The 13,385-nt window shown below is 48.6% G+C and overlaps 1 protein-coding gene across 1 annotated transcript; it reads right to left on the bottom strand.

Annotated features, from left to right (window-relative positions):
- Positions 1–3,356: 3,356 nt before the first annotated feature.
- Positions 3,357–6,073, bottom strand: RBP5 (retinol binding protein 5). Its single transcript, XM_006037031.3, has 4 exons — positions 5,867–6,073; positions 5,357–5,535; positions 4,643–4,744; positions 3,357–3,544 (listed from the first exon to the last, which is right to left on the bottom strand). Exons 1-4 carry the CDS (start codon positions 5,937–5,939, stop codon positions 3,491–3,493), a joined length of 408 nt encoding a protein of 135 aa, XP_006037093.1. The 5' UTR covers positions 5,940–6,073; the 3' UTR covers positions 3,357–3,490.
- Positions 6,074–13,385: the final 7,312 nt, after the last annotated feature.

The following is a 13,385-nucleotide window of genomic DNA, read 5'->3' as shown; positions in this document are numbered from 1 at the left end:
ATCTGCGAAGATCACTTAGAGCTAAAAAGCCAACACAAGGACTAATAGAGACCTGCTAAAATGTGCTTTAACTATGGGTTGAACTAAACTGCCAAAGTTAGTATTGGGGGAAGACATGTAGATACCTTTAAAAGTGTTATGTATAAGTTGTTACATTTGCAGGAACCAAAGGGAACAGCAGAGAAGCAGGCTAAGATGGCTCTCTAAGTAAACAAGCTTAATTGTTCTATAAGTTTAACTCCTTGGTCTTTTGAGAACAACACAGCATAGACTGTGGGACTTTTTGCCTTCCTCTGTAGCAGGGGGTGTGGCCCTCTACCCAGGATCTCTTGAGCATATATTGACATTTTATAGAAGCACGACATTGGCTGCTGTGGTTCCTCTGCTTTACCCGTGACAGGTGAGGGTGTTAGGTCTGTGTTGTGTCAGGGTTGAGGGTAGTCTTATGTAGGGTTCAGATTATGGTTGTATAGATAGGATGGTTTGGATGGGGATGATCCTGCCTCGGGCAGGGGCTTGGACTAGATGGCCTTTGGAAGTCCCTTCCAGCCCAACTTCTCTATGACTCTATGATTTGAAGTCCCCCAAACCTGCATACTAATGAGGGTATGCAGATGAAAAACACACAAGCTACCATTATAAAACAGAGCCAGAGTCAGATGGGAGGAACATAAGCAGGGTTACATATGTTTAAGCTCCAGCTTGGGGGAGTCAGATGATTACCTGACATGCTCAGCTTTCACGTTAAATCATGAGTGTCAAACATACAGTCTGCAGGCTGGATCTGGCCCATGAAGCCATACAATTTGGCTATGGATCACTGGCTCAGGGTACTCTACGTGGCACTGGGGTCTGGGGCCTGGGCTGCATGTGGCACCCTAGATTTACCCCCTTGTAGCAGTAGGGAGGTGGTGGACCATGGAGCAGCCTTGGTTTTACAGGGTCCTGAATGAGTTCTGGAGCAAGTATGAGTTACAGAAGGAAAGCCCGGTGACTACGTCCAACCACAAAAAGATACAGAGGGCAGCCAGAGACAGAGACAGGTTATCAACCATGGAGTTGCTCCCTGATGTGGACTGCTAAGCCATCTGGAACCAGGACTGCCAATCCGCAAGGACCTCTGCAAGGATCGTGTGGACTTAGGTTGGTTGATAGCGCACTGAGTACTCCCAGTGAGGGTGTGGAGGTATAGGGAGGGACAAGGGATTCGACCCAATTGCCCCAGGGAAACTTGCTAAGAAGAAGCAGAAACCATTGACCACCTCCTATGGCACTGCCCGTATGCCAAGAGTGTGTGGGAAAAGGTAAGCCAGCTACTTGAAAGAGTGACAGAAGTCAGGCTGATGACAAGGGAGGCAGTGATGTATGGACACCTCACTGAGCAGCAGGGGTCCCAGACAATGCGTTTCGATCAGTTTGTGTCCTGTGTCAGGAGCGCCCTGTGGCAATGCAGGAACCTCCTGGTATACAGGCATGCCAAGCTCAAAGAAACAGACTGTGTTAAAATGTTTCTGAGCAAACTTCAGTCCTACCACCAGAAATCGGTGGGCAAGGCTGGAGAAGACATAGCCAACTCCATCTGGAAAAGCAACACCTGGCACAAGTTGTTCAAAGACCCCCAGGAGGGGAAGTGGACAAAAAGAATGAAGAGAACAGAGATGCAATTGGACCTGGAGACAGCTAGAAGGACTACAACAGAATCATCATCAGCAGAAATGACAGTAACATCAACAGTGACATCAACAGTGACGGTGACAAGGACAGTGAATGAACTGAGACTGTAAACCCCAAATAGGGGTTTGGACTAAAGGACTGTGATTTGGGTAGGTGAGGGTAGAGGGAGGGTGCGCAGGGGATTGTGTGCATTTATTGAAACAGGAAGTGTGGGTTTCTTAATGCGGATTTAAGGTGTGTGATGGAAAGCTTATGATAGGGGATGTATATATATAACTCTCTCTCTATATATATAGAAATATATTTTAATAAAAAAAAGGTGCAGTCTGTGCACTGAGGGCAGCATGTGTCCTATGCCAGCCCTGTATGCTGCATGCACAGCATGCCCTGAGGCTGGTGGGTGGGACCCAGTGCTGTTGGTGCTGCATGGCCAGGGGTAGGGGGTTGGTTCCAGACTGGCCCAATAACCCTCATTTGGCCCTGAGGGCCAGATGAAGTTGACATCCTTGCTTTAAATAAACAGATTTCTAGTTTCTAGCTTTTGAGACAGCAGCAAAAAGCCGCCCCCAAAAGCACCAAATCCCCAAAAGAATCAAATAAAAAGAATCCACACTTTACTATTTCCTAAAATCAAATGATTTGGGGATTTCCTGGCTCCTGATTTTTGACTCAGCTGGCTGGCAAGACTATTTTTAGACAAAGTTTGATTCAAGTCTGTATTTAAACCCAGGGGGACTTGTGGGGTGTGAGTGGGAGCAAGTAGAGTGGCAGAACATGCTGTGGGCCAGGAGGATATCAGCAGTGCCCGGGAGGACTCGGCATGAGCTCTAAAAACATCAGGGGCTTGTTTTATGGGTCAGGGCAGCATTATTCCTGTGGACTGCACTGGGATGGGCCGATAACACAATGCCATCTTCCCTCTGAATGTGACTGGAGGGGTTTGACCCTTTCCCTCTTTTCTCCAACTCCAGACTGAACAGAGTTCAGAGGGGTCTCAGGGAGGAAAGGTAGCAGAGGAACAAATAAGACTAGACAAGAATCTTAGGCAGTCCCATCTGTGTATCAGCCACTGCACAGCTCTCCCCCAAGAAGCAAGGGGGGGATTTGCTTTTGACCTTCACTCAGTGTGTGTTCTCCTGTTCTCTGGATTCTTACATTTGGAGTCAGCCACGCAGTGACTCTTCCTTTTCACCCGCCCTTCCCTTCTATCTCAGACGTGAGAGCTCTTATTCTGAAAGGATCTCAGTGAAACTTGAAGCCCCATTTCCCTCCCACCCCACAGCCTGACTTCCATCTCACTTCTCTAACCTTGCATGACTTCTTCTTTTTCCCCTCCCCACCCCATCAGCAGATTGGCCCAGCGGCTGGAAATTCCTTCTCCTGTAATCTTTCTTTTCCTGGGGGCAACCCAGAAGGGGAGCCAGTTTCTACTCACTGCATGCTTCCTGTCTCTTCCAGTGCCTGAATACTGAGGGAGAACACAAAGAAATCTGTGCTTCTCACAGGTAGCACAGTGAACTCACTTAAGGAGATACTGTGCTCAGCAAGGCTCCTTGCTCCTATATGGAGTGGGAAAATGGGCCAGGGAACCTAACCCAGGTATTACTTAGGGTGTGGTCCTTAGTGAGATGCAAGTCAAACATTGGCGGCAATGAAGACAATTACTACAAAAGAGGTTTTGGCCACTTGTATCTCTTTAATCCAAAGGCAGTTTGAAGTGTGACATAGGAGACAGATTTGTTAGCTTTGATTTTGGCTCTGCAACAAAGCTGGTCCTGCTCAAATGGATCAATTCTTGATACCTTATCTGCTGTGGTTACTTCACTTTTTGAAAAATCTGAACACAAACCTCATCTTCTGCTGTCATGCGCTGGGAAGGAGAATAACATAAAAGAGGAGACTTAGGACAGACCTGACGGGGTCTCTCAACCCTTACCCACAGCTCCCACATTTTCCAATTCTGCCCCCATGTCCACACAGCTTTGCCAATGCCCCTCAGTCTTGAACCACAGACCTCTCCCAAGCCTGCATTTCCCACACATCCCTGCCAAAGTTCCTCAATTCTAACCCACAGCCCCACAGTCATTCTAGTTCTGGGCTCCCCATGCAGCTCTGATAGCATCCCTTAATTCAGCCTCACAGGCCCTGGCCCTGTCTCTGCTATTCCAGTCCTGGGCTCTCCACACAGCTCTGCCCTGCAGGAGATGCTCCTGCTATTCCTGCCTGCAGCTCCCCAGGCAGTTCAGACTGAGCCTCCCACTCCTGCCCACCAGTCCCTCCCTGCTGTTTCCATCTCTCTCTCTCTCTCTCTCTCTCTCTCTTTGTTTCTGAAGATTTATTGAGATTTCAGTGTTAGACACAGGAAACCTTGTGTCCAATTCTTCTTTTTCCTCTCCCTCTCAGAACCCCTGGAGCCACGGTCGGATTTCAGGGCAGGAAAGGGACATTGGCTGGATCCCAGTGAGCTCCGCCAACTCAACTTTTGAACCCTATAGGAGGATGTTTTTGTGAAGCAGCTGTTGCCCCAGAGAAACTCTGGAGACTGAGACTGGGATCCACAGGAGGAGGCAGAGCCTTCAGCATCTTCTTGTTGCATCTCCTAGGGCATTTATAGAGATGCTCTGGGAATGGGTGCTTTAATCAGAGCGGCTCTGAGAGCTGCTCTAATTAAAGTCCCTGGAGTGTCATGTGTGTCAGCGTCCCCATGCTGAAAAATGGTGGCAAGGATACTTTAACTACTTAAAGTGTCCCCACCACCATTTTTCAGTGCAGGGATGCTGATACACATGATGCTGGAGTCTGTTGGAGTTTGTTTATTACCATGGCCCAGCAGACTCGATTAACCAAGTCTGCTCTGATATGCTATAATTAAAGCGTGTCAGAGCAGCCTTCCTGCACATGTATAGGCACCCCTGGATTTCTCTATCATGGCTGTTAACATGACATCCTGCTCTGAGCTCCACCTCACCAGGTGTAACAGGTCCCCTTCTAACCAGTGTCTCCAGCCCCGGTTTCTCTTCTCTCCTCGCTGCTCACACACAAGCTGATCCTCCTCCCAGGAGACGGTTGTCTGAAAAGAATGGGTGAAGAGACAGGAGGCACCATCAGTCATGGGAAAAAAAGACAGAGTCCCTGCTCATGTCTATTTTTGTATATGATGTTTACCATTACCTTTCCACTTACCCACTCCCCTCATACTTGAGCTCTCTCTGGGACATATTTTGAAATGTAGTCACTGATTTTGAGAGGCTTTTTTACATTTTATTTTGAGTTGCTCTGACTTTCATGAGTACAGAGTGACTCCAGCATCTTAGAGGGTCCAGCCTTTCATGTGACAGGACAAATCTGTTTGTTCCAGCAAGCCATCTGATTTTTGGATTTTTCAGGGTACTTCTAACAGAGGACAGAGTTAAGGGTATCTGAATGCTGAAACTCCAGATAGCTCTATTTTACATTTAATTTTAACTTAAATTTCCTGTTTATCATAGGTAGCAAGAGAGAGCCCTGCTTTTTTCACCTTGCTTAGGTCTGCAGAGACAAGGGTACCCCTGAGCTGGATTCTCTTTTGACTCACATTAGGAACAGGCTTGCCTACTAAATTCCAGTTACTAGTCAAACTGCTTGCTAGTGGTTGTAGCTGAGTTGCCCTCCAAATGTTGATCTGTTCCCACAAACCTCTCACCTGGCACTTGCGTCCATCCACTGGCCCTAGATCCTCTTCAAACTCAATTCCCAGGTCAAAGTCCATAACGTAGTTCCTCAGTGAGGTGATTGTGCGGATGGTCATATGATCTCCTGTGTGGATTATCTCCTTATCAGGCTTCAGGAGGCAAACCAGTTTGCGCAGGGCCACATTAATATCTGGGGAGATGAGATGGGACAAGGAATAGGATGCTGGCAGCAGTGAGCTTCCTCACAGCAGTGCCCTTCCTTGCTCCTCCTTGGTTCCCTCCCTGCAGTCCCTTCCATAACTTCTACCTCCCTGCAACAAGACTATTCCTCAGATTCCAGGTGCCTTTATCACAGTCCCTCTGCTCATACTGGTGGGATTACAGGATCAGAATAAAATGAATGGACAGAAAGGGGAACAAAAATCCTACCCCTGCTTGTGGGGGCTCATCATTTTGCAGAGTGGGGAGGGGAGGGTGGGATACAGAAGGGAGAAGCAATAAGAGGAGAAGAGTGGAGTTACCTAAAGCTCGAAGGTAATTATCCATGTTGTCCTGGGAGACAAAGCGGTAGTAGCCGGTCAGGTTGGGAGGCATCACAGAACAAAACTGAGAGAGGAAAGAGGACCTGAATACAATACTACACAGATTGAGGGAGGAATAGCAGGAAGAGTGAGACAGTGACAAAGGTGGAGACTCTGGACTCTTTCTCCGGGTTGGTCCTTCTCTAGCTTACCACCCCCACCCCAGTTTGAATTTATACAGCAGTCCCATTGATAGGTTTCTTGCTGCATTAAGAGTCCCCTGGCTGCAGTCAGGGCTGGCAGTGATCCCAGTATCTCCACTTCAGCATGGGAAGCTGTAAGGTAGAAGCAATTCCCTACCCTTCACACTGGAAGGCAGTAATGGTTTTCTTTCTTTCTCCACAGTGCTACCAGAATAAGCCTCCCTCACAGTACTGCTCTGTCCTGACCAGACTCAGGAGATACCCCAGAAACACTGAGCTTCCTCGCAATACTGCCATAAAAAACCAGTCAGCTGTAAGCTTCTTCACAGCGTGATCTGTCCTTACTCAACCCAAGACAGGTCCTGGAAGCTGTGAACTTCTACCCACCAGTGTGCTCTCCCTGCGTAATCTAGATAAGACCCACCACAGCAGTGAGCTTCTTCACAGCAGTGCTCTATCTCTGGCCAACCTAGGAGGGACTGCTGCAGTGGTGAACTTCCTCATAGCAGTGCTCTGTGTATTATCTTAGGAGAGGTACTCTCAGCAGTGAGCTTCCTCATAGCAATTTCCTGCCACTCAGTAGGAAATCCAGGAGCAGTGGTCTACCTATTACCAACCAGAGACCTCAGAGTGGTGAGCTTTCTTGCAGCAGTGGCTGTCCAAGTCCAAGAGGGAATGTGGTAGTTGTGAGGTTCCCTACAGCATTTCCAGGTTCCTGCTCAAGATCCAGTATTGTAAACATGGTCAGTACCTGGCAGACCACACTGACAAGTGCAGGCCTACTACTAGCAAAAGCCTAAATTACAAATAATATGTGCTTAAGATGATATAAAATCAATAATCAATAAACTTACATTTAAGTCACAACCAGTATCCTGGGAAAATAGAACAAGAATCTGTTCATCAAGACCACTAACATTAAGCTAACTCAAGTGTGAATAACTGTTTTTGGAAAACACTTAATGGAAGTTAAAAGTAACAACTGATGTTTTGCCTTTTATTAAAAATTTAATTGTACATAGTTTGCTGGAATCATACTGCAATAATAATATGTCTTTGTTAACTGGCTATGGTAAAGGCAAAATGTATGTTATGTATAGAAAAGAAATAAAGGCGTGAATTAAAGTTGCCCTGGGAGTATGAATCCAGGAGCACAGAGGAAAAGCCGAGAGTCCATCAGCAAAACTACTTGTTGTTAGCCCTGGCCTTTTCAGAGAACTTAGGCTAAGATACAGAAATGCGGCTAAAGCAGAAAGCCCCAAAGCCTGTTTCAGAGGGAGCCTTTGCAGATGTGTTATCACTGATTTTGACAGCAAAGCGAAAAAAACCAAAACAGAACATGGCAAGTCGTATTCCCAGATGGTGAAGGAAAAAGATAAGAAGTCCTTTCTCCCAGAACTGTAATTTTCACAAGGACACAGACCCCATCTAATTGGCATCTTCAAAGTTCATAGAAAAACCGGTTCAGTCTAGTTTGCAAAGTATCAGTGAAACAAAGAGATCTGGACAAAACTATGTATTAAAATAAGCTGTGTGTATATATACTGAATATAAATGAGAAGAGGGGGATTTTGGAAGATCTCAGCAAATTCAAAACAACCTGCTGCCAGTCTGGATGCCACCTTCTTCCTCCCTTCTGTGTCTCCCAAGATAGTATAGGTGAGATTCTGTACGGATGCCCATAGCTAGGTAGGCATTGAGAGCAGTGTTTATTCTTGTGCTTTGGGATGTAATCAATAACACATTGAGTTATAAACCTGCCATTTGCCTCTACCTGACTTGGAAGTAGTACAGTAAAACTTTACCTGTTAAAAGGGAATGAAAGATCATCAGGAAGTGTAATTGTATCTTGACACGGTATACAAAAAGGATAATCATTAAGGAAATTGTCACTGTCCCTTAATTCTGTGCCTAAGCTTGAAAAAGAGGTCCTGATCACAGGTGGGCTATAGCCATGTCTCTGGAATGGTCCTGGGTTTTTGGTGATAACATTTGCTTCCTTACATGAGTTGCCTGTCACTGCCCAACTTGGGAAATACTTCTGCTGTTCTGCACTTTCTTGTCATAGTGACCTGCCACTGCCCAACCCAGAAGTTTCCCTGAAGCTGGGAACTTCCTCACAGTGGCTTCCTGTGGCTGGCCAATTCAACTCCCCTGCCAAATCCATGGGAGATGTCAGAAGCCATGAAATTCCTCAAATTAGCTCCTTGTTATGGCTAATATCAGTAGAAAATCTAGCACGTGTGAACACTGCTGGAGCAGTGGTATGTCCATGGACAACCAGGAAAGATCTTGGCAACTGGGGTTTTCTTCAGACTTGCTCTTCTCAGAACGACACCTCAGAAGCTGTGAGATTCCTCACACTGATGCCCTGTTGCTGCAAGTTGGGAAAACCTCCTCACAGCAGTGTCCTGTCCATGCCAACCCAGGAGTGATAGATGCAGCTGTGAGTTTCTTCACAATAGTGCCCTCTACCTGCCCATACCACAAGTAAACTTGGCAGCCATGAGATTCCACATAGCAGCCCCCTGTTGCTAACCAGTACCAATAAATATCCAACAGGCACAAGCTTCCTCAGAGCAGTGGTGTATCTGCAGTCATAGACTCATAGAATCACAGAAAGTGAGGGTTTGAAGGGACCTCAGGAGGTCATCTAGTCCATCACCCTGCTCAAAGCAGGACCATCCCCAACTAGATCATCCCAGCCAAAGCTTTGTCTAGCTAGGTTTTGAAAACTTTCAAGGATGGAGCTTCCACCACCTCTCTGGAAAACCTGTTCCAGTGTTTTTCATAGATTTCATAGACGTTAGGGCTGGAAGGGACCTCGAAGATCATCAAGTCCATCCCCCTGCCCCAGAGGCAGGAAGTCAGCTAGGATCAAAGGATCCCAGCAAGATAAGCGTCCAAGCGTTTCTTGAATGAGTCCAGAGTAGGTGCCTGCACCACTTCTGGAGGGAGTCTCTTCCAGGTCTGGGGGGCTCGGACCATAAAGAAACTTTTCCTTATGTCCAGCCTAAAATAGTCTTGTAGGAGTTTATGACCACTGGTCCTTGTTTTTCCTTGGGGCGCTCTGGTGAACAGATGTTCTCCCAGATCCTGATGTACACCCCTTATGTACTTATAAGCAGCCAACAGGTTCCCCATGAGCCTGCACTTTTCCAGACTGAAGAGTCCCATGGCTCTCAGCCTCTCTTCATAAGGCCTATTCTCTTGCCCTCTGATCATGCGTGTGGCTCTCTGGACTCTCTCAAGCTTCTCGACATCATTCTTGAATTGCGGAGCCCAGAATTGGATACAGTACTCCAGCTGCAGCCTCACCAAGGTCAAGTACAGCGGGAGGATGACATCCTGAGATTTACTTGAGAAGCATCCCTGGATGCAAACCAGGGTTTTGTTTGCTTAACCAGCTGGGACATTGCATTGGTGACTCATGTTCATCTTGTGGTCAATCATGACTCCCAAGTCTCTTACAGCAGTGGTGCTAGCAAGTGTAGCACTGCCTATAAGCATGCTATGGGGTTTTTTTTCGCCGAAGCGGAGTACCTTATGTTTATTGGTATTGAATGTCATCAGGTTTGTATCCGCCCACTTATTAAGTTTATCCAGGTCAGCCTGGATCACTAGCCTGTCCTCAGGCGTGGACGCTATGCCCCAAAGGTTAGTGTCATCGGAGAACTTAGCCAGTGTGCTTCTGACACCAACGTCCACATCATTGATAAAGATGTTAAAGAGAACCTGTCCAAGGACAGAGCCATGGGGGATGCCACTGGTCACAGAGCACCATAATGTTTTGCTGCCATTGACCACTACTCTCTGGGTCCAACCTCAGAGCCAATTTCCCAGCCATCAGACTGTGGTGTAATCAAGGCCGCAGTTGGCCAAATTTTCCATGAGGAGGTCATGGGACACCAGATCAAAGGCTTTTTTAAAGTCCAGATATATGACGTCAATCTCATCTCCTCTGTCCAGGTGATACATCACCTGGTCATAGAAGGAGATGAGATTGGTCAGGCAAGACCTACCCATGACAAACCCACGCTGGCTATCCCTCAGGATGTTACCCTCAGCCAGCTTATCCAGAAGGGTCTCCTTGATAATTTTCTCAAGAATTTTACTAGGGATTGAAGTCAAGCTGATTGGCCTGTAATTCCCGGGATCTACTTTCTGCCCTTTCTTGAAAATGGGTACCACATTGGCCTTCTTCCAGTCTTCAGGTACTTCACCTGAGCGCCATGAATTTTTGAAAATTTTTGCCAATGGTTGGGCTATGACACCTGCCTTCCTGCTAAGAAAGTTCTTCCTAATATCTAACCTAAACTTCCCTTGCTGCAACTTGAGATCGTTCCTTATGGCTCTGTTCTGCTATCTGCCACCAATGAGAATAGCTTACTTCCATGCTCTTTCAAACCCCCCCTTCAGGTAGTTGAAGGCTGCTATTAAATCCCCCCTCAGACTTCTCTTTTCTAGACTAAATAAGCCCAGTTCCCTCAGTCTTTCCTAAGTCATGTGCCTCAGCCCCCTCAACACTTTTGTTGCCCTCCGCTGGACTCTCTCCAATTTGTCCACATCTTTCTGTAGTGGGGGCCCAAAACTGAACACAGCACTCCAGATGTGGTCTTACTGGAGCTGAGTAGTAGGGAATAATCACTTCCCTTGACCTACTGGCAACACACCTACCAATGCAGTCCAGTATGCCATTAGCCTCCTTGGCAACAAGGGCACACTGCTGGCTCATATTCAGCTTATTGTCCACTGTAACCCGCAGGTCCTTTTCTGCAGATCTGCTGCCCAGTTAGTCAGCCCCCAGCCTGTGCTGGTGCATGGGATTGTTCTGTCCTAAGTACAAGACTCAGCACTTGTCCTTGTTGAACCTCATGAGATTCCTTTTGGCCCACTCCTACAGTTTGTCTAAGCCACTCTGAAAGGTCCATCAGGAAAGAAAGACCTTGCCAACTGTGAGCTTCCTCACAGATTGTGCCATACTTGTGCCTGGCACAGAAGGGACCCCAGGAGCTGTGAGCTTTTTTAAAGCAGTGTCCTATCTCTGCCTAACCCAGACAAGACCCTGGAAGAAAAGAGCTTACAACCATGCCCTGCCTCAGCCCACACCAGGGGCAATGAGTGTGGAGGTACACCCCCTACAAAAAGGCACCGCTGACACTGCTGGCGGTGCCTGCAGGCAGTCGCCACTCACCACCCTGCCACCGACACAGCAGTGTCTGCCGGCAGTTCGCAATCCCCGCTGGTGCCACCGACACTGCCGGTGGCACCTGAAGGTGGTCACCAACCCTTGGTCAGTGCTCCCCCCCCCCCCCCCCGCCAGCAGCATCTGTGGGAGCTCCCATGCTCCCGCTGCTCCCACCACCACCGTGCCTCCCCAGTCACTGGGGGCATGTGCCATTCATGGCCCACACCATGAAGAGCTCTGCACCTTTATTTCCAAAATCAAGAGATAATCCAGCATCCATGAATGAGAGGTTCATGCACTAGCCTATCCATGCCCAACCAGAAAGACATCACAGTGGCATGTCCTAGCCAGGCTATAAGAGTGACAGCTTTGACATTCCTCAGAGAGGTTCTCAGGTCTCAGCTTGAGGCTGAAAGAAATCTGCTACAGGACCTTCTTCACTTCAGTGCCCTTTGCCTGCCCAGTCTAGGAGAAACCACCATAACTGTGAACTTCCTCAGAGCCTTGCCTTATTCCTGCTTATCTCCTGAGCCACTCTGGCAGCTATCCCTTAGCAGTACACTGGCACTGCCCATTCTGGGAGATACCTCAGCAGCAAACCTCTCACAAAGCAGTGCTCTGTTCTTGCCCAAGTCAGGAGAGATCTCTGTGAGCTCCCTCACACCAGCATCTTGTTGCTGGCCAACTCAATGCACACTCAGTAGCTGTGAGTTTGGGATGAGCTTCCTCGCAGTGGTTCCCACTCTGTGCTCAAGCTTGAGAGAAATTGGCAGGTACAAGCTTCTTCACAGAATTTCTCCCCATCCATGCAGGACCCAGGAGAGCACTGAGTACCCGTGAGGCTCCTCACAACGGTGCCCCATCACTACCCACAGAGGAAAAAGAACAGCAGCTCTGCTTTTCCTCACAGCAGCGAGTTCTCCTTGCCCAACTGGGAGACACCATGGCTGTCACAGCTACAACTGTCCTTGCTCCACCAGAAGAGATCAGGGCAGCTTTGAGCTTCTTCCTGGCTGTGCCATGTTTGTGCCCAACCAGGAGAGATCCTTGCAGGCCTCTGTGCTTCCTCATGGGGAGAGGCCAGTCCTGTCCCATCACAGGAGAAACTCAGTAAGCAGATTCCTCAGTCCAGGCACAAACCCAGAAAAACATCAGTGGCTGTGAGCCTGCCCTGTCCATGTCTAACCTGGAGAGATACTGGGCGCTATGAGCTGTGCCTCAGAAATGCCTTGTTGCTGGCCAACCCAGCAAGATATCCAGGAGCTGTGGTCTTCCTCATAGCAGCAGCCTCTCTGTGCACAGCTGTCAGAGGGAGACAGATGATCTGCAAGATCCCTTCTAGCCCCTAACATCTATGAAACGATGAGTACCTGCTGAGGTGAACTGGTGTTTCTGAAAGCTTGTGCTCTATAATAGGCAACTATCTTGGCTGGTCTGCTACACGCCCACTTTATGGAAATAGGAGACTCCTCCCTAGCTTGCTCCTGTGGCCCTACAGCTGAGAGCAGGTGAAACTTGGGGGCATCCGACCCCCAAGCCTCCAGGCTTGGGCCTGCATGCAGGATACCTGCCAAAAGATTTAGATGCATTTGAAGCCCCAGGCTGGCGTGGAAGATACTTGCCGGTAGCAGAGCCACATAAGGCTTTTGAACGATTCAAAGGTTTTGGACCGGATCTGGCTCATTTGATCTGGTACGTGAAAATTTGAAAAAAAAATTTAAAATCTTGGGCGGTCATTAAGGCGCACAACTGCCCTGCCTGCAGACTAGCCCAGCTAGCCACCTCTCCCTGCTCGTGGGTGGCACCACGTGAAGAAGCAGCAGACTCATGGGCACCAAGTGGGTGCTCTCTCTGGAGAGCTAAGGGGCAGAGCCACCCTGCCTGGCAGTGCCACCCAGCCTAGACAGAGGCCAGCATGGAGCAGACGCCCTGCCCTAGCAGGCTCCCAGGGAGAAAGGCCCCCGAGGCGAGGGGAAGGCGGCCCCGGCCCCGGCCCCGGCCCCTCTGCAGCCCGCTGCCCCTCCAGCCTTTGCCCACATTGCAGCGAGGAGGAGCAGGCGCTCGCCTCGCCCCATTGGTCCCCTCCGCCCCTGCAGCACCTGGCTCTCGCTCCCCGCGCATTGGCTGG

Source organism: Alligator sinensis, unplaced genomic scaffold, assembly GCF_000455745.1.
Source record: "Alligator sinensis unplaced genomic scaffold, ASM45574v1 scaffold1800_1, whole genome shotgun sequence".
Lineage (NCBI taxonomy): Eukaryota > Metazoa > Chordata > Crocodylia > Alligatoridae > Alligator > Alligator sinensis.
This window is presented reverse-complemented; position numbering and strand designations above follow the sequence as displayed.